The 23,524-nt window shown below is 43.9% G+C and overlaps 7 protein-coding genes across 7 annotated transcripts, besides 2 other annotated features; 2 read left to right on the forward strand and 5 right to left on the reverse strand.

Moving 5' to 3' along the window:
* Positions 1-97: 97 nt before the first annotated feature.
* On the forward strand, positions 98-1,141 carry ACLA_080420 (4'-phosphopantetheinyl transferase family protein; the record flags this gene model as incomplete). Its single annotated transcript, XM_001267783.1, has 1 exon — positions 98-1,141. The coding sequence occupies one exon, from the start codon at positions 98-100 to the stop codon at positions 1,139-1,141; it is 1,044 nt and encodes a 347-aa protein (XP_001267784.1).
* Positions 1,142-1,595: 454 nt separating this feature from the next.
* Positions 1,596-2,524, reverse strand: ACLA_080430 (1-acylglycerol-3-phosphate O-acyltransferase SLC1; the record flags this gene model as incomplete). The annotated part of the gene is made up of 2 exons (XM_001267784.1): positions 1,596-1,762; positions 1,813-2,524. 2 exons carry the CDS (start codon positions 2,522-2,524, stop codon positions 1,596-1,598), a joined length of 879 nt encoding a protein of 292 aa, XP_001267785.1.
* Positions 2,525-3,201: 677 nt separating this feature from the next.
* ACLA_080440 (DUF3632 domain-containing protein) lies at positions 3,202-4,338 on the reverse strand (the record flags this gene model as incomplete). Its single annotated transcript, XM_001267785.1, has 1 exon — positions 3,202-4,338. The coding sequence occupies one exon, from the start codon at positions 4,336-4,338 to the stop codon at positions 3,202-3,204; it is 1,137 nt and encodes a 378-aa protein (XP_001267786.1).
* A 580-nt stretch (positions 4,339-4,918) lies between these two features.
* On the reverse strand, positions 4,919-5,344 carry ACLA_080450 (uncharacterized protein; the record flags this gene model as incomplete). Its single annotated transcript, XM_001267786.1, has 3 exons — positions 4,919-4,978; positions 5,038-5,118; positions 5,201-5,344. The coding sequence occupies 3 exons, from the start codon at positions 5,342-5,344 to the stop codon at positions 4,919-4,921; spliced, it is 285 nt and encodes a 94-aa protein (XP_001267787.1).
* Positions 5,345-9,002: 3,658 nt separating this feature from the next.
* ACLA_080460 (anaphase promoting complex subunit bimA) lies at positions 9,003-11,632 on the reverse strand (the record flags this gene model as incomplete). The annotated part of the gene is made up of 4 exons (XM_001267787.1): positions 9,003-9,074; positions 9,133-10,970; positions 11,032-11,205; positions 11,296-11,632. The coding sequence occupies 4 exons, from the start codon at positions 11,630-11,632 to the stop codon at positions 9,003-9,005; spliced, it is 2,421 nt and encodes an 806-aa protein (XP_001267788.1).
* A 992-nt stretch (positions 11,633-12,624) lies between these two features.
* Positions 12,625-13,266, forward strand: ACLA_080470 (SND2/TMEM208 family protein; the record flags this gene model as incomplete). Its single annotated transcript, XM_001267788.1, has 2 exons — positions 12,625-12,633; positions 12,760-13,266. 2 exons carry the CDS (start codon positions 12,625-12,627, stop codon positions 13,264-13,266), a joined length of 516 nt encoding a protein of 171 aa, XP_001267789.1.
* A 535-nt stretch (positions 13,267-13,801) lies between these two features.
* ACLA_080480 (uncharacterized protein) lies at positions 13,802-17,055 on the reverse strand (the record flags this gene model as incomplete). Its single annotated transcript, XM_001267789.1, has 2 exons — positions 13,802-16,877; positions 16,943-17,055. 2 exons carry the CDS (start codon positions 17,053-17,055, stop codon positions 13,802-13,804), a joined length of 3,189 nt encoding a protein of 1,062 aa, XP_001267790.1.
* Positions 17,056-21,530: 4,475 nt separating this feature from the next.
* Positions 21,531-22,739: a mobile genetic element.
* Positions 22,564-22,606: a microsatellite.
* Positions 22,740-23,524: the final 785 nt, after the last annotated feature.

Consider the following 23,524-nt stretch of genomic DNA (forward strand, 5'->3'; position numbering starts at 1 on the left):
TTATACAAGGCTTGTTGACTATACGACCACCCACCTCTCCATCCGCACCTTCAAGACAAACTATCTTTCTGTCATAACCAGCTTCCATCTTCACAAAATGGGCTCCTTAGCTGACAAGAACCTTACGCTCCTGACGAGATGGTATATTGATACCCGTTCTCTGACAGAGTCCACATCGTCTCTGCCGTTACTGGAGACCCTCCAACCTTCGGACCAAGAGGCCGTCAAGAAGTTCTATCACCTCAAGGATAGACACATGTCACTCGCCTCAAACCTACTCAAGTACTTCTTTATCCACCGCTCCTGCCGCATCCCATGGACCGAAATCAGCATCAGTCGAACACCAGCACCGCACCGCCGTCCCTGTTTCATCCCCTCCCCAGCACTGGCAGAGCGGACCGGCTACCCCATCCCCAGCATCGAGTTTAACGTAAGCCACCAGGCATCCCTGATAGCCATCGCCGGGACGATTCTCCCAGACCCTGAGACCTCATCAACCGCCACAGCCGCCGTATTCACAAACCCGGACCCCTCAGCAACGCCAGCGCCGTCCGTACCCCAGGTGGGCATTGACATTACGTGCGTCGATGAGCGGCGTGGCCCAGCAAGCTCCGCCCCATCCACTCGCAAGGAACTAGCAGAGTACATCGACATTTTCTCCGAGGTATTTTCCGCGCGCGAGCTGGCGACAATCAAGGACCTGGGCGGGCGATTCGCCGCGCATGACGGCGTTCGAGAGAAAGAGGCGGTCGAGTATGGCTCCCGCTTGTTCTATACGTACTGGGCGCTCAAGGAGGCATATATCAAGATGACGGGCGAGGCGCTTCTGGCGCCGTGGCTGCGGGAGCTGGAGTTCACGGATGTTGTTGCGCCAGAACCGCCGGCGCAGGCTAGTGAGGGGTGGGGCGAGCCGTACACGGGAATCAAGACTTGGCTGTATGGGAAGAGGGTGGAGGATGTGCGGATTGAGGTTGTTGCGTTTCAGAAGGATTACCTTTTTGCGACGGCGGCTAGAGGGGGTGGGCTCGGGGCTGGGAGTGAGCAGGTTCCTGCTGATCCGTGGCAACATCTGGAGAGTATCGATATTGAGAAGGATATCGGGCCTTGTGCGACGAAGACTTGCCAATGTTTGAAGACGTAGTCTCGAAACAGCCTGCGAGAGACGGTGTCTCCCAAGTATATAGGACAATGTATAGGATATCCATATCTATTCATCATCACTCACACTAAACACTACATAATAATACCCATGCCTCCTAGGGGAAGATGCTATGTACATTTTAGTAGAGGGACCAGGAGGTCTTCCTGGATTCATGCAAAGTCGCAGAACTTATAATCAGAGAAGGATAGAGCCTCAGTATAGTGCCTGAGGCACAGATTCTAATCGGGACGTCGTTACTCCAAAAAATCCACCATTGTAACCAGAATCCAATCCGTGCAAAGCAAAATGGGGTGTTGAAGTATCAATTATCACGGACGGAAGACAGATGGGCATTGCGGCATCCGTCACAGCCTAACGGTTTTGAGCCTGTCATTATAGTCATACCAAGCTAGTTGGCAGACCGATCGTAAATCATGGATGGTCGCGCAAACGATCAGATCTCGATAGCAGTGGAGGTGGCCTTGTTGACGGACGAGTCTATCTCATTTCGGTTCTTGTCAGACATTTCGAGGAGAGTTTTAAGCACCGCCTCCTGCGTTGTCTTGGTCAGTCTGTCGACATCCGCAGCTGTCAAGCCTTCGGTGCTAATGGGAGGGAGAACTACAACGAATCAGTACACCGCCCATAGAGTGATCCCATGGCGTACGAACCTTTGATCTTGATCACGCCAGGGTTGAACCGCCAGTTGCGAGGCGACAGAATATGCGAATAGTTTTCGGCGACGACAGGCACAATTGGAACGCCCGCCTTGACGGCGAGGTGGAACGCACCCTTCTTGAAGGGCAACAGCTCCGGCTTGTCCGAGTAACTTCTCGTACCCTCGGGGAAGATGAACACGCTCTGCCGGTGCACGCACATTTCCTCCGCGGCACTATCAAACGCCTTCACAGCCGTCTCGCGGTTGGCCCGGTCAATGAAGACAGTCCGCGACAGCGCCATGAACCAACCAAGGAAGGGCACATTTCTCAACGACTTCTTCGCGGTAACGCTGCAGTAGGGAGGGAAGATGTGGCCGAGCATGAGCACATCCAGCTCGGACTGGTGGTTACCGATGAAGACAGCGGGCCGGGTGGAGAGGTGCTCAACGCCTTCTGTGATGTCGAATTCCACACCGGTGGTATATCGCATGACCCATTTGAAGCTGCGCGCTGTGGCCCATTGGGAGACCCGGCCGTAGCCTACCAGACGGAGAACAATAGATGCAATCACGCCATAGGTCGCGCAAAGCAGGAGGGAGCCGTAGGAGGCCAAACACCGAGCAACGAATGCGGCGCGAGGGACTTTTTGGCCGAGCGCGAAGAGGGAAAGCGTGACGACGACAAACGAGCTGATGCCCGTGGCGATATATGATAAGACGGACATGGTCGCGGGACGGGTGTATAGAGCGCAGTGGTGATTTTGAGGAAAGTCTCGTAGTTTCTCAATCGGTTAATCGGAAGGAGGGTCAAGTAGGCCGATCTAGCTGTCCCGAGGCAGCTGATTGGGGGGTTCGGTCAAATGTCAGAACGAGGATACGCAGGAAACTAGGTTAGAAAGCGATGATGGCGAGAATGGCCATGATCTAGGTGCAGTGACTAGCAAATCGAGTCTCTATTCTAAAGAAATACAGAGGAATAAGCAATAGGGATGAATGATATACCGTGGTGCAGGTACTGGAAAGTCCGGCTCTGTATCCCGCCTCTGACTTTTTTCCCCTGATTTTTGGGGCAGCAACTTGTTGGGCTGCTCACCGCTTTAGCGGAGAGTAGTTGCGACTTACTCCATACTCCATAGAAACAACTGCAATGTAAGGTAGATGATCATTTCCCTTATAGAGGTAAAGGGGGGGGAAAAGACATCAATATAAGATCTCTCATACTGTAAGTACTTGACTACAAAATAACTGAATGGCCTGACCGATGTTCAATCTGCAACAACCTCGCAAGTCTTCTTTCTTTCTGGCGTCACCAATGAAACAGCTTCCTCCACCGCCTGAACCAGACTGCCCAGCTGTTTGACTTCATGTACTCTCCGAAGATACTTTCCCAGACGGTCTGCGTCTATGGAGTCTTTCCCGTCGATCGAATTTGTAGAGTCTCTAGAGATTGTTGGGCCTCCTGAGCGCCATCGTCGTCCTCTGGATTGCTTTGCTTCCACTCGTCGAATACTCTATCGATGAGATGTCTGATGCTGAAGTCCTTCCGGTTTGGAATCAGCTCTCCTGCAGTCTCAAATTTTTCGAATACCTGGCGGTTTCCATCCTCGAGCTGGCCCGTCATACTTTCATGTATCTCTGAGACTAACTCCGCAATGTCCTTCTCGCCAGCTTCTTTGGCTTCTTGTTTGATATCCTCCAGGCGTTTCAGCCAGAACATCCATCTCCAGTGACTAAATCCCGAATTTGATCTTTTCCCCAGTTCCGACTTAAGGAAGGTGGGCCCTCCGCGGCCGAAATCATCAGAACAGTCGTTCCACAACTCATCTGAGAGTTGAGTTATCTTGTACCTTGCTTCTTGGAACCAGGCGTGTACCGCCGGCAGTAAATCAGCAACGGTCAGATCCTTCATCGTGCGGTTGGCATTATCCTCATTAGGGCTTTTGAGGCTGCCAAGGGGCCGCGCGGTCTCCAGTGCATCACGCATAGTCAACAGAGCGATTTGGAAAAGCCCATCACTGCTGACGCCTGCTGAGGCCAGTTTGGCGAGAAAACGGGCAACGTTGCAGCGCTGAGTAGCATTCATCGTTGCGCAGTCATTAACCCAGTAGTCTGTCATGTCTGTGACAAGGAAAGGCAAATCTTTCCACAGGACCCCAGCTGATGTCTTGGCAAACTCGGTGTCCTGGTGGTTGTGCTTTGCTGGTCTCTTCAAAGGGCCTATTGCGCGGAACCGGAGTATGTCAAGCAGCAAGCGATCGTGTTCGGCACTCTCGTGCGAGATGTGCCTGCCTGCCTGATAGCAGGCATACCAGAAATCATGCAGTTGAGGTTCGAATGTCGCCGTAGAATAACCGTCATGGCGATATCTCATGGTGATGTACCATACTTTGTTCCACATTGTATCTCTAATTTCTGCAGCTTCACCCCTACCAATGGCATCCTGAAGCGACTGCCGGAAGCTAGGGGAGTCTTCCAATCCCGAAGCGTGCATTTCTCTGCTAGGTGGCCTGCTTGGACAGAGTTCTTTGGAGCCTTCCATTTTTGAACGAGATGCGGTTGGTTGAGAGGTTGAGAGGTTGAGATTGATACAAGAATTCGAATAACGTGAAATAGACAAGTAGGATGGATAGGAAAAGGAGGAAACTGGAGGAGAGACACTTGGGTTTATAAGGGCCATGATCGACCTCCCAATTGCTCTTCGAGGCGTGACACAGGTCTGATTTGACAAATCCCTCTCTTTGTCTTTCGACGCCACATCTAACTGGGATTGCAAGGTGTTAGGCAACCATATTGAATAGCCAGCAGATTCTATGCACGGCTGTTACAATCTAGATGCAATGCTCTCTCCTCATTTTTGGGGTCTTCCCCCCTGTCCGCAGAACTGTTTACTTACTGCCCAGTAGACTAGTACTTCCGGAAACCGGTCAACGAAGCAAGGTTACCATATGATATGTTGATGATACGGCAAACTTATGAATTTTGCTTATAGAATTCACGGCTAGATCATGAGTTGGTATGTTGAATACTAGTCCCACGTCTCTTTACAATAAAGAATGACTTGTCTGATCCGCAGAGTAAGGTACTCCAGCCCACTCCGCCCTTTCGCCAGCTCCAGCCATCTAGCAGTAGCACTTGCCCTTGTAGCTGTCAAACTCGCACTTCGCGCCGTCTCGGGGGCACTAAAGACATCAGCAACAGAGCCTCGCCTCCTCAGCCAGCGGGGGAGGAAAGTGCTTACCACTTTGACATAGCACTTGCAAATGGCCGTCTTGCCGCTCTGTGCCTTATACTTGCAGATATTGTCCTTCTTGTAGCATTTCTGATACGAAAAAAAAAATGGGGGGTTAATTGGGGATCAACTGCGAGCAGACGCTAGCTGGATTGAGAAGAGGAAGACCTACACCGTCGTATGTGGCTTGAACGGCGCTCTCGTCTCTTGCGTCCAGACCACCTGCGGCGAGAGAATCGGCATCCACGGGGCTGGCTACCACGCCAAGGGCAGCGACGAGGGCGAAACCCAGAGAAGCGAGAGAAACGACCTTCATGATGAAACTGCGGCGGGGGTTGTGCTTTTGGCGGTTGTGTGATGGGTTGGATAGATCAGAGTATGCTGGAGGATTGTTGCTGTTGATGCTCCCAAATCCTGGGTTGCCAGCGCCCTTTTATAGACGAGAGGTACTCGTTCTCTCACAAGGGAGAGAGATGCTAATACTACGGCTGGACAGAAGCCCACGACTCGAGAATATCCGTCAACCCTCGGCCTCGATATTGGATTACCTTGATGGTCAGAGTGCATGCCCACCTGCAGACGCAGTCTGAGACATCACACGTTGGCCCTGTTGCAGAACGACGGTGACCGTTTAGGATAGAACTGATCAATTCCTGCATGGGCAGGCGCAACGACTGCATGGTCGATCAGCTATTGTGCTGTCAGCAGAACCTCTTGCTCTCAGCCATTGGCCAGTGGAACTTGTCCAGACTTGGTTTCCCGCTGACAATATCTCGGAAGGGGAAGGGGAGGGGCATGATTCATGCCTGATGTGAGCGAGCTGCGGGGATGAAACCATGCCATAAGGTATAATCCGCCTGATAGGGTTGAATTAGAGCCTCAGCCACGCATTGTGGTTGCACGGCCTGCAGCAATTGCAAAGCCCTAACAGACATTACTACGTAGTAACAGGTCTACGCAGCGTCCTCCGTATAAGTTTGAATAGTGTGGATTGGATCGGCATCGTACCACATGATGATCATGGAGCACCAGCAGCATAGTAGATCTTCTGAATTGGAATTAGAATATTCTTCTGACTGTACTACGTTAGCCCAGATATATCATCATACCTCGGAGGGGCCAGATCAGCATGGAATGATGATGATGTCTGTACTCTGTACTCCCCTTTACCAAACTTATTGGTGGTTTACTTTCTCCTCTCCGTCGCCAAGGTACTTCATCCCTACTCCATCGTTCATACAAGTTCTCTTTTCTCTCGTCGATCATCGAATGATCAGCATAAGCACTAGCCCGGAGTCATCTAGACTTGTAGTTACTTGATAACTAACTATGTTAAGTTATTAGGGCTGTTAGCCTCACTGTTTGGACTGAGCTTAAAGATTGAATTGTCCAATCGGATGGCCCGCAACCATTTTTTGTTCAGTTGGATGACCATCCACGCCGTTCTCCTTGGCCTCAACCGCCTGGTTGAAGTTGTTGTCAGCATCCCCCTGCTCTGCCTTGAGGAAGTCTCTTCATTTGATGCATCTTTGGTACTCAGTTTTTCCTAGCTACTGGTCTATACATTCTATGAGACAATTCCTCTGCTTACTACACTCCACCGGACTGGAGACAAGGCGTTGAATCAGGAGATACATCATACATCAGATAGCCAGATCAAACCCCCTTGTACCACACACTATCTTGGCTGTAGGATCATAAGCCTGATATGGACATTTACGGTACTCGTAGCTCCAGTTGTGGTCGCACAGAATGCGATTGCCAAGCACGAGCTGGGATACTGTAGTCTGTATCTAACATACGGAGTAATCCCCCCACCAGGCACACGCGACCTTGGATGTCATCCATACTTGTTGGTGAAATCAGGGGTTAGTCCGAGGACGGACGTAACGCCTCGACAGCTTGGACTAGATGAGCACTAGCATAGGCTTGAAGAACAGACACCCTGATTCCACTTCCATTGCTCATACCAAATGTCAATCAAATACCTCCAGACCACCTGCATCGCCGCTTCGGCCGAGGAGACAAATTCGTTTCGTCCCAGCACCTCACCCCCACATTGGATTGCGCAACCCATGCAGCTGTGGGGGGAGGGGGAGGAGGAACTAGATCCCGCCGTGACAACGGGGAATCTCCGGCATGAAGCATGTATGTTCCAGGCGTCCCGTTTCCATCGAAGGTGTTGAGGATGGAGTATGGACCACCGGATGGATAGCAGATCAGATCAGCAACCACCAGGACCAAACAGAGTGTAGTTTGATGATTGGCTCGTATCCATGTAAGGAGTCCCCCATTCCTGCTGCGGGTATTCCTCCATCAAATCAGGTTCTGTACAGCATACATGGACATCCATCTGACGGTAAAGGATAGGCTGACCGGAGAGGTCATAGGACAAAAAAACAACATGCACCACCTGCTTCTTTGCCACCTCCCAAACGACACTGACACCGAGATGTGCCGGTTCCACTACGGGATAGATAGATATTTCCAGACATTGGGGGCTGAAGCCACAACCTGTCAGACCGGAATGTGATCAAACAAAAAGGCCTGGAGATGCAGAGATCCAATGGGGTATTCCCCCCACCGTCGCAGCCGTGGGTGCGGAGATGCATATCCCATTGCCCGCCCACAATAGAGGCGACCACGACCCCGGACTCGACTCAAGGACCGAGTCCCCAATTATCTAGTGCTGACGATGGGGATTACTCCGTATACCATAAGCCGCAGCCGCCGCGAGCTCTCAAACGCACCACCTGCATCTCCTTCTCCACCGAACCTGTGGAGGGGGAGGCCCAAGGCTGATGAGTTGAGGACGCGAGTCCACCAGTCGGAGTGCTGATCTCTGCGACTCTGGGTTCCTCCATGCCAGTACAGCCCGGTCAGCATGGGGATTCTCGACTCCGGTGCGGGTTCGACCGTAGCATCTGCATATGGCAATTTCAGCTCGGTCGATCAAGTCAGTTTCGTCTGGAAGTCTGACTGGTAGATAGACACTCGACGAGAATTTGCTCTTGTATGTTGATCTGTTGTCTTGCAGGACCGACCATCACCGAGATTATCATTGCCCTGTTGGAATTGAGTGACGACGACGCGACATCTTGATGCTTGGCTTTTGCTTGGGAATCAGGCTGGATCTCCGTCATAGTTGTCCGGTGCGTCCTAATGGGGACGTGTTGCGATACCCACCACTCAGCTAAAAAGGTGCCTAGATTTTACTTTTTAACTGGTAGTGATAAAAGGGTAATTTGACAGGACGTTTCTAGCCGGACAGCTCACAGGAAATTTTGTTTTTTTTTCTTCTCCTCCTGCAAGGAGTGTTGAGAGAGATGGTTGGGGATATGACAGTTCCCTAGGTCATTGTTCTCATCACAAAGCATACTCAATACTAGCTCCATACATTCCCCAAGTCGCGAAGATGTTTGTTTTGTCTTTGGCGAAGATGAGGCTAACCTGTTCGGTCTGAATGATACAAGATCAATACTCCAGCCCAGGTAAGTATCAACAAGGATTCGAGTCGCAAGAGAGATCGAATATCTTTCATTACAAGGTCAACACTTCGACAGCACTTGGACGCATCAAACGAGGAAATGAGTGTTTAAAGATATGCGTAACAATAATCGCAGATGCAAGTGCCTTGCACGACAGACCTTTATGTCCATGAATCTGTCGCCCAGGCGTCTTCGTCTCTCATATGCAGCCAATGACCAGCCACGACAAAGCCAACCCACGCTAAAATACAGGAAAACCAGAGCCTCGGCTCGGTGATGCAGGAGGGAAAAGAACAAAGATGCACCTCTAACCAACCCGGCCTGCGAACGCCCTAGAATGCTGATGCTGCGAAACCCAAATCCAAAAGAGAAGAACGAACGCCGGACCTCATAATTTGCTGATCTCAAAAGAGCGAGACTTGGATCAGGAAAGAAAAGAACGCGTGGAGAGCGGGAAAAAGCAAATTTGAAGAGGTCGAGGGCGAGTTAAGCAATGTCTTCGTCGTCATCTTCGTCATCGTCGAGTGATTCCATAGCGTCTTTGATGTACTGTGCTGCCTGTGGTTGAGAGCGTTAGCTTGCGAACAGAAGGGATGGAAAATCAACAGTATCATACCTTAGGGTCCAGATTTAAAGCAGTTGTAAAGTGCTTGATGGCATTGGCCTTATCATGCAGCATCTTGTAAAGCTTGCCCAGGAGATAATGAACATTGGCTTCATCGGGAGCCATGTCTTTGAGAATCTTCAGCTCGGACAACGCCAATTTGAGTTCCTGCAGTTTCATCAACACACGCGCCTTGCGGAATCGCGCGAGCACGGAATGAGGCGCCAAGGTACATGCCCGTCCATATTGTACAAGTGCGGCCTTGGGATTGTTCATTTTCTCCAGTACCAGACCAATGCAGCAGATGAGCACAGCGTTGGTAGGATTGATGCTGGCCGCATTGCGGAAATGTTGCTCAGCAAAGTCAAGTTTACCCATCTTGTCATAGACGGTTCCCAACCCGTACCAGGCATTGTAGTGTCGACTGTCAGCGCTGATACCGTGACGGTATGCATCCAATGCCTTGTCATATTCTTCGTTGGCAACATACTCGTGTCCTTGCAAAGTGAACCCGTAGGCAAATTGAGGATCCAGCTGCGTGGCTCGCTTGAAACACTTCAAAGCCTGGTCATGGTCTCGTTGGTGGGAGAACGAATTGCCAATCGCGCACCACGCCTGTGGTGACAAACGATCAATCTCCATCAACTCGTGCGCCAAGTAGGCTAGTTCGACGTCGTTCTTGAGATGCCATAGGACGGTCGAGTAAATCTCCATGTCTTCCAATCGTGATGGCGCTATCGTCTTCACCCGGTAGAAGTATTTCTCGGCTTCGGAATACATTGCTTGCTCGTAATATGCCCGTCCAATCTGAGCGAGAACCCAAGGGGTTTCCCGCTGACCTTGCGAAAGAGAGTTGAAAATCTGGATAGCTTCTTGGCACCTATAGCGGTTCAAGGCAAAGTAACCAGAAGCAAGTTTGGAAAAAAGCTCCAGCAGCCAAGTCAGGGCTTCAACCTCTTTGGACTTCTCCAACGCAGTTCCCTTCGAGACGGCGTGCGTATGCGCCGAGGACACAGATCGACTTTCTTTGCCATCGCCGTCGTGATTTTCGCTGGCGTGTCTCCGGCTGCTGCTTACGACACGACCCACCGTTGTCGATGTTGTTCGGCCCTTAGCACCCGTGGCCTTCACCTTCTTCAGCTCCCGGCCATCTTTGATACCCAACGCTGTCCCTGAGAGTTTGCTGGTGGTGGGCTTAATCTGGTTGAAGAGCCGTACACTTCGCCGTTGAGGAGCCCCTGGCTCTACGGGGTGCGCAGTGGAAGAGTGTGCGACCTGCCCAGAGACAGTTCGCTTACGATCCCCCACCCTCGATCCGATCGCGGCCTCGCGCTCCGTTTGCCCCGGAATGTGCTCTTCGGGCTCGGCTCTGGTTCTTGTTCTGGGGCGAATCCCTGTGGGTTTCATCTTCGGTGGAGGATCCATAGGATAGTCGCCGCCTATCGTCCTGTTTTTCCTCGCAGGAGCCAAGGGGGGCTCCCATGCAGCATCCACGCCATTGATTCCATTGGCCAGACGGATTTCGTCTGATCCGCTACTGGGACCGCTGGGTGTCTCTGTTCCTTCATGAACGACCGGTTGTTGTGCTCCCGAAGACGCCACGCTCACTGTGCTTCCGTTTAGTTTCTCCCACAAGGCAGAGCTCCCATGGCTGGTACCTGAATCACTCCGAGACGTTGTGGATGCAAAAGGGTCTGAGCTCGGGTTGATGTTCGGCTGGGACTGCAGGGGTCCGTTTGTAGATACCGCCTTATCGGGAATGGGATCAACTTCCTCCGGTGTTGACGTTGATAATACCGCGAGCAGCTCAGGGTTCAATTTGTAGATGTTTGATACTCTCACATTGACCCCTGCAGAGATAGCAACAGTTAGCCAAAGCGCAAAAGAAGATAGCTCACTTCCAGGACTTACCCGTCTCGCACAAGCCCTGGAAAGCATCCCACATGAATGGATTCAGCTTTAGAGATTCAACGTAGCATTCTACTGCTTTGTTGAAATCCTTGTGCGCATGCCATAGCTTGCCTAAGAGACACAGCACGGCAGCCGCGTCTGGCAAGTGTTGTCTCCGCGTTTCACTGTGTTTGCCTAGAGGAGCAATACGTGTTAGTCCAAAACCGGGATCAGAAGAGCGCGTGGCTGTCCACCATACGACGCGAAAGGGGCAAAGCATCTTACTCCAGTGATTTTTAGAACTCCAAAGACTCTTACTTCGCTCCAGCGCCGTGACTCCGTCCAAGTATTTCCCGAGGTCCAAACACGCTTGCGCGTAAACATAGGAGCAGCCAAGGTGGGTACCGCGCGACCCAAAATTCCTGCTGTAATCATAGGCGGCCTTTACCTGACCATTCTGAAGGTGACAAAGAGCGAGTAGGTAGGAGGCTTCTGCTGTTCGAGGTTCGTAGGCATGCAAGCGACCGGCAAGGAATAGCGCGTTGCGGGCCAGGTTGTTGTCGAGATGGTAATATATTAGCTGCCGAAGTTGACTGGAGATATGAGATATTGATGGCGACATGCTTGCGTGTGGTAGTCAGGTGGCTTCAGGATCGATAGGAATCGAGGATATGGATGTATAGAAGTACGGTGGGACGACGAGCGGAGCGAGAGGGGGTGGCAGTGAGACAAATGACCGATTCAGTATGCGGGAGGTACTAGTAATCTCGATCGGTGGACGAGCATCAGGTCGGCCTGTAATCTCGGCCGTGCTGCTTCGACAAAGTACTTCGGGTGGTCGCGATGACCCAAGGCGAGGAAACAACGACGCGAAAGTTTCCCTTGACTGCGGAGACAAAGCGATGCAACTGTGACAAGGAAAAAGAGCACAACACAAAGGGCGACCGATCAAGGTAAACACTTTCGGAGTCTGTCTCAGAATGCTTTCATCAATTATCTTCTCACTGTTCCTAGAGTGGAATAGGTCGAGTTCCGAAACTGAAGCCGTATTGAAGCCGGGGTAAATGACGTCTCAGACGACTCGTTGACGCCCTTTGAGGCAAAGCAACAGGGCTACAAAGAATCCAAGCGCATTATCGGGAGAGCAACTCGTTGTAGAAGCGAGGGGGCACGCGAAAGACGCGCAGCTAGGAGATCAGAGAGGGTGGAGACAGGGGAAAGGAGGCTTGTCTGGGGTGATTCGCCGGCAGTAGTGCTCAATACTCTATCTTCGTCGTGCCGTTCAGAACTTCAGTGTCAATGTTTTTGATCTTGTGTTCATGGCAACTGAATCGGGGCGGAAAAGTGGCTGGTGATTCTGGAGGCGCGGGCGCTTATCCGTTTGTGGACAGCAGTTCGAGCTACAACAGAGGACCCTTTATTCTACTACGGAGTACTCTGTAGCCTGTACTGTTCTACTCCTACTACACTCTAGCCTCTGCACGCGACAATATGTGGTGTTGATCGATTTTTACTATTTTTCTAGCCCACAGTCAATTATCTTACATACATACAAAGAACACCTATATACATACATATCTCAACTGAGTCCACCCTTCAGAACATTCCGTCACCATGGCGCAGGTACAGACGTCCCCTCCTAATCCTCCCATACCAGCTTTGTTCCTACTTGCTCTACCCCCCCAGAACCCAAATCCAAGATCCCAACACAACCAATTGCCCCTAAACCAACTACTGACCTCTCCACAGAAAGCAGCCAAGACCCTCGCGGCCCGGAACACTTCCCTCCTCCTCCGCACCCACCTCATCACGCTCGGTCTCCACACAACATTCCTTCTCCTGCACTGGCTCTTCAATCGTCCCCGGTCTCTCACCCCCTATTTCGTGTTCGCCTGTCCCACCCTCGCCATCGAGTTCTACCTGGAGCGCCTAGGTCGCCCCAGCTACAACCCCGCCGATGGGTCCCTGCGATCCCCCGGGGAAGACCTCGGAGCTTCCGGGTTGACTGAGTACATGTGGGATGTTCTGTACTGGACCTGGGGCTGCATGGGCGCCGCTTGTCTGTTTGGTGATCGCGCGTGGTGGTTATGGGTTGTCATCCCGGTATACTCCGTCTGGTTGGCGTATTCCACATTCACCGGGATGCGCAGCGGGTTGGCGGGGATGGGTGGTGGAACAGGGGAGCCTGTCGCTGAAAGCAAAAGGCAGAAGAAGATGGAGAAGAGGGGAGGACAGCGGATGCAATACCGGTCATAGTGGCTGGTGGGAGGCAGTAGGTGTTTACTCCCCCGATTCATGAGAGTTGGGCCTACGGCGGAGAAAAACATGATGTCATGAGTAGAATTGATCGTGAAGTTACTATATTCAGAAATGTACAAATACATAGAGTGGACAAGAGGCATATTTTCGCGTCGCGTAGCAAAAGTCGGGTACATGTTCATTTGTGCAAGCGTCAAAGCAAGATGGGGTTGGAGGGGGAGGAAAAGAGATGGAACAGAAAGGCGGGGGATGGGAGGGAAAAGAAACATAATTCCAAAACCAAAGAGCGTAGACACGAGCCGAAACTCGGATTAAAATCATAGACAGTAGTACAATCGTTGAAAAACTATGTGGGGAATAGTGCTTCGCAAAGTCAGAGTCATCATGCCCCATTCGAGAAGTAACATGCGGAAAGTATCCAGAAGAGAGAACAAGGCGGTCGTCATCTGGAGAGGTTGATCGCATGAGGGGAGATTGCAGAGGTTTACCGTTGCAACAAGAATAAGATTTTCCACCTGCGTGCTGTTGTAGATTATAACTCGTCCTTTGCGGTATCATCACCGCTTGTCAAAACCACCACTTTCGACGTTGCTGTTTCGACAACAGCAGAAGCATAGCTGCTGGCGCTGGATGCCATGCTCGCGAGTTGCCCCTGTGCGCCTTCCACGGCTGCTGCCAGCTTACTCGTAGCGCTGGCAAATACCCCCTGCTCGGCTTCCGTGGGGGTCGACTCGGGCCGGAAGACAGCATTGCTGATGGCGGACTGAGCCGACTCGTAGGCTTTTTCTATAGCCTCCTGGGCAGCCTCCATGTATCCAAGTTCGGATCCATATAGGGCTTCGCTGACTCGGGCCGAAGCGGCTGCCATGGCGCCGCCAGCGGTAGAGGTAGCTTTCTCGTAGGGACCTTTGGGCGTCCCATACAACTGTACGCTCACCGCATTGATAGCGGACTGAAATTGTTCGTTGGCATTTTCCAAAATGTTCTCGACGGCTGGAGAATTCGTGATCGATCCGAACGGGGCAGAAAATGCAGCGGTCCCGTCACCAACCATATAACTCGACGCCTTCGACAGTGCGGAGGCTGGATACGGTGTTTCGTAGATGGCTTGCAGCCTACTGATTGCCTTCTCTGTAAAGGAAGGCTCCTTGCCGACAAGCAGTTCGGACACCAGGCGTTCGATTGCATCATATCGAGGAACTACATTGCCCAATGTCGGAACTGCATATCGGGTCTGAGAGCCGTAGAACTCACTGGCTGTGGAAACAAGACTTTCCCAATTTTCTGACGCCTTGCTAGCCATGTTTTCAAATGCGCCTGTCGGAGTGGGAGTACCATATACTGCTTGAGAGGCAGAGGAAACAAAGAGAGAGTAATGATCATGTGCCATACCAACAGCTTCATAATAGCGGCGTTGGGCGTCGAGAATGATAGGGTTGTGACCGGCCATTGTGGCAGGGGTCGCCGTCGCTCTGACTTCGGCAAGCTGCGCAGAGGCAAAGCTGAGGCCCTCGCTTAATTTTGAGGAAGCCACAGAAGAGATGTATGACAGGGGCGTAATCTCTGCTGCCATTGAGGAAACGCTGGAGGCTGCCTGGTTAGCCAGGGAGGCCACACTTCCTTCAGACCAAACTTGGCCGGCAGTATTTTTTGCCAGAGCGATTTTATCATCTGCCTGGTCGACAAGCGCTTGCAACTGTTCGGGAACACCTTGATCAGATGCATCGTGTTGCGGTACTGATTCGGCGGCTGCGACACCCCAGGCTATTTTGACAGGCTCTGGGCTTTCAGTCTCAACCTCACCCGACGACGCCACAGCAGCTGTATGAACACTGCCGAGTTGCGCAGACTGACTTGAAGACGGCTCATCTCGAGGGAGGGTGCTCGCTTGATCATGCGGTACAACTGCATCATCATCTAGGCCTAGCTCATCCTCCGATCTCTGCGCCAGAATCGCTTCAGAATGCTTCGTAGCCTCGTTTTGTTCACCGTCAAATCCTTCATTAACCTTGCTTGGCTTTGGTCGCGGAGGTGGAGGTCCTGTTCTTGTCTCGAAATCATCGCTCACCTCCCGAGCTGCGATCTTCCATCTGCCGACGTCTTTCAGCCTAGCAAGTTCCTTTGCAGCATTCTCGGCGACCTCCATTCCACGGCCTAGAATGTCATTTGCTAACGCTTTGGCTTCCTCCACGCTCGCGTGCTGCATTCCGACATCGTAGATATCGTTCTTCCAGTCCTCGAATTGGGCTTTGAGGGCATGATACTTGGCCCAATCCTTGTACGTGACTTCTTCCATCCATGCCCATCGCATCCCAATCTCTTGAAGACCCAGATCCCGGACACTATCCAACACACTGAGCGTCGAATTGACTGCCGCCGAGGTACGTCTGACTAACTCGTCATCGAACGAATTACGCCATTGCCGAATCGCGTGTGCACGATCTCTGATAGACACAGCGGCGCGTCTGATCTCCTTTAGAAGTGCATCCTGAACCTGTTCCTCATCTTGGGGTGCATCTTCAGTGGGAAGTGACTCGGCCATCTCATTTATGTGGAGCTTGACAGCCGATACCTCATCGTTCACGACGGCCTCCAAGGCTGTGACGAGGCTCTCGCCGTGAGTGTTCACTCCGCTTCGGATATAACTATTAACAATCTCTTCCACATATTGTTCGAGATCTTCGGCACCCTTTTCAACAGCTGTGGCAAACTTCTTCTGCCATGCTTGAAGGTCTGCTGCTATTTTTTCACGAGCTTGTGCTGTCTGTTCCGTAGGCGAGAGCTTAGTGTGGGTGGATAGAACAACGGTTGTGGAAGGTGTGACAATAGGCTCAGGAACCTGCGTCGTCTCCGCCGACGAAAGCGTGGAGCGCGCTTGTTGCTCGATCGAGCTGTCTGCTTCAGCCACGACCTTCCGTAGTCGCCTGCCCTCCCGGTAAGTAGCCAGGCGCTGACCAATCTTGACCAACTGAGGCTCAACATTCTCGGAATAGAGGCCTGTGAGCCTAGGCCACAAAGCACTATTCGCAAAGTAGATGACAGACGACCAAGTACTCTGCGCGTACGGCATTACCGTTGTCACTAATATGTCTTGACCAGAAGTGTACGTTTTACCAATAAATGGTCTCGACCGCGCATAGAAGGGAGCAACATAACCATCCCACACCTTGATGATGACTCGGTTCAAGCTCCTAGAGTAGGGAGAGAATGTATCCTTGGCGTGCTGCACGTAGGGGGCAACCTGGGAGTCGTACAGTCCCCTCGCCCTGTCCTTTGTGGCTTGTAGGCGGGGTACAACCTGTGCATCCCACTGTTGTTGGCCAAAAGTTTGAGCCTGCTTCAAAGCGGGAGCGCCGTATTGATCATAACCCTGTCTCGCAATGGTGGCAGCCGGGGCGTAAATATGCCCATTTACAACCTGCGCGTAAGGCCGAGCAATATCGACATATGGCGCAGCGTATTGATCGTAATATGGCTGAACATACGGTTCAACGTGTGACCGCACGACGAGGTAGGGTTTGCAGACTCGGGGAGACGATTCGTTCAATTCTGACAGATTCGAAGGACATCTAAAGACTGGCGCCAGCAAGACATACCATATACAAAGCCTACCAGCAGTCCTTCTGTCAGCTCAAACCACACACAAAGTCAAAAACAATTGAGAGCAACGCACCGCACTATGAGGCCAATTGTCCATCGGAAAGGATTCGCCTTTCTCAACTGAGTACGACCCACCAACACCTTATCTGTGCCATCCGAAACATGTCCATTCTCTGACGGTGCCATGATATGGCCGCTGTCAGCTTTCTAGCTGAAGAATGTCGTATGATAATAATATTCCGTTATTGATGACTACAGGCTTCACGCGTTCCTCTAACCAAAGTTATGCTGGGTAGATGTCGTTTCAGGTCCTTTCAATCATTGGAAACACATCCCAAGGATATACTGTGAGTCTGTGAATCGGGCTGCTTCTAGGCGTGATATACAGCAGAGTGGACAATGGAAGAAATGCCTCTCAGGGTTCCTCTGGAACGATCCAGACGCTGACGCGACGAATTCTTGAATCTTGGCGGGAAAATATTAAGCGATTCGAGTTCTCTGTACAATTGGACACGACGATTTCGCCGTGGAGTAACGCGCTCGGCGTATTCCGTAGGAGATATCAATGGAATTAGGGATGAAAAAGGATGCAGCAATCAGCCTCCAGCGAGAGCTGCAGCTTTAATGTCGAGTATTGTTTTTCCCTGCTTGGTTGGTGAGGTCATCGCTCAGACTTCTGTGGCGCACCCGCGCGCATTACTGTGGTTGCAGGTTGGATAAGCTTGTAATTTTACTCCAGTGAGTGGTAAATCTGTAAATTACAAGAATAAGTCATGTGATGCTTATACTACCCTTTACCATACTAAAATAGATTTTAGCTTGCATGTAAGACCAGTATAATATCTGATAGAAGATGGTACTAGATCAGTGTGAAGGGATCACAAGGTTATATTGCTATTAATAGGAGAACTAATTACTAGACTATGAAATCTTCCTCTGCCAGTGAGGTTTTATACGAGGCTATTATATGCTAAACTAGCCCTATTATTTACTAGGGTATATCCTTAGTACCTTACCTAGCTTATTTAATAGAATTATTCTCTAGTACTATTTCTAATAATTATCTTCTCTCTCTATAGACTATATGTAAGGCCTCCTAATAGTATGGGTAAGATATCTATCCTACCTACGTGAGGACATCTTAGTCAGCCCTTACTAAGCAGGGGGTTAGGTAAATTCTCCCTTATAGAGGAAGAATCCTAACCTAGTATTAATCTACTTAATTATCTAAATTCTTAAAATCTAAGCTATATAGTATCTATTCTTTTATACTAGTTATATTTTATATATAAGATCTAATAATCTTATAATTTTAATACTTAATTTATTATAACTAATCTATTAGAAAAGATAATAGCTAATAAAGTAGGCTTATAAGCCCCTAAAAAATTATAGGATTAAAGGATACCCTCTATAAAGTAGAAATTTATAAAGCCTATAAAGAATATTTAGGATCTTTAGAAATAATCTATAAAAAAAGAGCTATAGAGATAGGCCCTATTAAGTCTTTATAAAAAAAAAGAAAGGAGGTTTAATAAGAAACCTAAAGTATTTTATAAGACTAAGATTAAGATATAAATAGAGAATAAGGGGCTAGTATCTCTATCTCTAACCTAAAATATATAAATAATAAAGCTCTTATATAGAGGCTTAACCTTCTAGAGTAAATAAAGATAATCTAAGATAAATTATTTCTATCTATATAGAAGTATAAATAATAATTATAAATATTATAGATAATCTATCTATAAAGTACTCTATAATATTAACTAAGCTGCCTATAAAGTATAAGTTATATTTAATAATAAGTTATATATAGATAGTATATAAATTACTAAGAAGGAGAAAATTAAGTTCATAATATTATATTTAGAGTATATTCTTACAGATCTATAGAAGTTAGATATATATAAACTCTATAAGGACTATAAATAAAAAGAGTTTTATAAATTCTTAAAATAATAACTTTATAATTCTAAGAATCTTCTTTATAAGATATAGAACTAGATAATCTATATAAAGCCTAAGGAGAGGAAAATAAACTTTTAGTATTTATAATAATAAAAATAATAGAGATTAGAGCTTATAGAAGAGATAAAGAATCTTAAGAAGATATAGTTATATATATTCTTTAAATTATATCTATAAGATATTAAGTAATATATCTATAAGTAGGCCTAATTCCTTATATCTTATTATGAGTTAGTAATATTACTAATTAAGTTAAGACTAAGCTTAAAGACTTATCTTTTATAATGTGATATCAGTGAATGAATATCATGAGTAGATCAATAATTACTAAGGTTGACCCTGGGTTACTAAGGTTAACCTAAGAAATCTCTATAATATCTATAACTTATCTTTAGATAGATAGCTAGTAGCTAGATATAAATAGAAGATCTTACCCTAGGTAAGTAAAGAGGCATTAGCCTAGCCTATTTTTTTTATTCTTAGTAATATTATCTTATTCTTAGTAATTCTATTTAATAGTATATCTAAAGTTATAAATAATAAGAAATTAAATACTCTTACTCTACTAGACCTATATTTATCTTAATAAATACCTACTACTCTTCCCTATAAGTAACTACTAAATTTAAGCTAAAAGATAGTAGGGTAGTTATACTTAATAAAAAGTTTTTATTATAAGAGAATTCTTTATTAAGCCTTACTAAGAGAGATAGAAATAAAATAAGATATAGTAACTCTAGGCTAGAGAAGTATTACTTAGTTATTAAAATAAGTCTTAATAGAAAATAATCCCTATAAGATAATATCCTTAAACCTCCCTACTAGAATTATTAGTAATAACTAGCTATCTATAGTAAATAATCCTACTAGGGATCTACTAGAGGATATAAAATAAGTCTTTATTAAATTATTTAAGATAATAGCTTAAGGAGCACTACTTACTAATATTAATATATTTTTTTAAAATATTTATTAAAAGTTATATAATAAATAAGTACTACTCTTAGGATTATAAGAGATAAATTATTATTATAGATTATTACTTATTTTTAAGGTCTTAAACCTTACTCCTATCTTAGAATATAAAGATATATATATAAGGGATACTACCTAAGAATAATAAAAAAGAGTTAAGAAATATTTTAAAGATATCTTACTAGTAATAGAGAGAGTTTCCTCTAATCTAGAATATCTTATTATTATTAAGTAGAAACTTATGGGATATACTTATAAAAATAGGAAGTAAATAAAACCTAATTATAGATTAATCTTATATTAGTAATTACTAATATAGAAATCTTTTATATATAGCTACTAAAGAACTTTAAGAAATATAATATAAATAATAAAAGATAAAAGGAATATAAAAGCCTTACCTAAGATTTATAATTTATATAGCTATATACTACTATCTTAGATAAAGCTATAATATATATCTCTCCCCTAGTATATAAAGCTTCTCTTATTTAAAAATTTATTATTAGGAGTTAACTAGAGCTTAGGAAAAGATAGGTAAAGAACTAAATATAACTATAAATATATAATAAAATAGTTAAATACTTCTCTCTCTATAAGAATAGCTTAGCTACTATTTAATAACTTAGAGGTAATCTATAGTTAAAAATATAATTTAATTAATATAATAAAAATCTAATAAATCTAAGTATAATTACTAGCTCTCTCTAACTAAAGAGAAACTTCTTATAACTAAATAAGGATTTACTAAAGTAGAAACTATAATATTACTAGAATAAAATATATTTTATATATAGTAAAACTAGATATCTCTAATCATACCCTATAAAAATAATAAAAAATAGAAAAGATTAATAAATCTAGAGATATTTATTAATTAAATAAAGAAAGCCTCTAACTATTAGAATATATAGTATAATCTCTTTAAAAATAGGAAGGAAGAATTACCTAAAAGGAGGAATCTTTAATTACTATAAGAAATTACTAAAGTATATCTAAATATAATAGATATTAACTCTATATATTATATAATAGAAGTATAAAATAAGAGATAAATAATTTAGGTTAAGGCTCTTATTAATTATAGAGCTAGTTACTTATTTATATTATAAATAACTATTAGTTATCTTAGTATAATAGAGCCTCCTTATAATAAAAGAAAAATACCCTTAGTTATATAACTATTAAATAAAGCTATAATAAATACTTACTAATAAGTAAGGATACTAATATAAATTAGATAATAAACTAGTCTTACTAAGTTATAGATCTTAAATACTAATAAATATAAGATAATCTTAGGTTATAACTAGCTAAAAGTTACTAATCTATAGATTAACTAGTAATTAAGCTAGATAACCCTTTAAAATAAGAGAAGAATATACTTTATCTATCTTATTAACCCCTAATATAAGATTAAATATTATAAAGATAACTTAGTACAGTAGGTAACTATAAAATAACTAAAGTAGATCTTATAAAAAGAAAAGTTAATAATATAATTATATCTTCTTTAAATTAGTAAAAAGAAATTAATAACTATAAATTATAATAAATAAATAAAAGACTTTAAGAATATATTCTAAGAAGAACTTAACCTAGAAATACTACCTATCTAAAGAGTAGACTATATTATTAATATTAGTAATACCAAACTAACTAATATAAATACTTATCCCTAATTACTAAAGAAGTTTAAGAAAACCTACTACTAAGTAGAAGAACTATTATAAAAAAGAGTAATCTAGGCCTTAGTAAGCTAGTAGAATTTACTAGTAGTATTAGTCCTAAAGCTAGAAGAAAAATAATAAATATATATAGATTACTAAGTACTTAATAAAGTTACTATTAAGAATATTTATCTACTTCTAAGGATTTAGGAGTTAATTAATTAAGTTAGTTAAATAAAGATCTTATTAAAAATTAATCTTCTCTTAAGATATTAGTAATTATAGATAATAAATAACTTAATTATTAAGATAGTATTTAATACCTTCTTTAGGAAATATAAATTTCTCATAATACTATTTAGACTCTATAATACACCTGTAATATTCTAGATATATATAAATAATTAATTATAAGATCTCCTATATATAGTAGTATATCTTAATAATATCTTAATATTCTTAGTAAGCAAAGAGGAATATAAATAATATATATAAGAAGTCCTTATCTAATTATAGAGGAACTAGCTATTTATAAAAGCCTTAAAATATAAATTTAGTTAATAAGAAATTAAATTCTATAGATATATTATTAAAGGAGGAACTATAAAGCTAATACTAACTAAGATAAAAGTTATTATTTAATAACTAAAACTAAAAAATATCTATAAAGTATAATAATTCCTTAGACTTATAATCTATTATTATTAATTTATACTAGAATTTATATAGGTTATAGCTACCCTCTATAACCTACTAAAGAAATTAGATAAAGATCTTTAGAAGAAGAAATTCTACTTAATTACCTAAATAGTAAGATACTAAGATGCCTTTACTAACTTAAAGAAACTAATAGTTACTATATTAGTACTAATGATTATAAACCTTAATTAATCTTATTAAATTAAGATTAATATCTTAGAATAGGTAGTAGGAATAATTTTAATATAGGAAGATAAGAATTATAAACCTTACCTAATTATATTTAATAGAAGGAAGCTTAATAGTATAAAAAGAAACTATCTAATATAAGAGAAGAAGCTACTTATAATAAAAGAAGCTCTTTAGAGATAGGACTACTATATTAATAATAAAAAAATAATAATAGTAATAACTAATTATAAGAGTCTTTAATATCTTATAAATATAATTAAGTATTTAAAGTAGCTTATCTAGTAGGTAAAAGAATTCTAAAGTTATAACTTAGAGATCTATTATTAAAAAAATAATAAAGTAATAATACTAGATATAATTAGCTAATATCCTAACTTTATAGAAGAAGAGCTAGATAATATTACTAAAAGAACTTTACTTAATATATTAGAAGTATAAGAGATAGTAGAGATAAAATATTTTAAAAGCCTAAATAATCTTATAGAGTATAAATAATATAATATTATAGTAGAATACCTAGAGCTATAGATCTTACTATAAGATAAAAGGAAGTAGGAGCTTATACTAATAATAATCTTATTTTTTAAATTAAAAAAAAAGATACTATACCTCTTACTAAATTAAATTATAAGTAGATAATACTTAGAAGGATAATTTATATATTACTAGAAATTAATTTATATTATAGATATTAGAGATATCCTATACCTAGAGATTCTATTCTAAAGAGACTTCCTATAAGAAATATATAAAGAATATAGCTATATAAACTACCTAGTATTACTAAGAGTTATTAGAACTTAAGTTTAGTAGCCTTCTCTATAATATAATATCTAAGTTATAGTTAAGAAATGCCTAAATTATTAAATATTATAAGGATTAAAGAAATATCTTAAATAAGAATAATAATATTATATAGTAAAGAAAGATATCTAGTCTTTTAAATACTAAGGTATTAATCTTATTAAATACCTACTAGTAATACTAAATAATAATAAATAGATTATTACTATTATTAACTATATAATAGGATAGGTTATTATAAAAGCTATTCTATATATTATAGATAAAATAATAATAAAGTTTTTATATAAAGAGATATTTACTTAGTATAATATCTTTAATAAGATAGTATCTAATAATAGTAT

Source organism: Aspergillus clavatus, genomic scaffold (genome assembly GCF_000002715.2).
Source record: "Aspergillus clavatus NRRL 1 1099423829806 genomic scaffold, whole genome shotgun sequence".
Taxonomy (NCBI): domain Eukaryota; kingdom Fungi; phylum Ascomycota; class Eurotiomycetes; order Eurotiales; family Aspergillaceae; genus Aspergillus; species Aspergillus clavatus.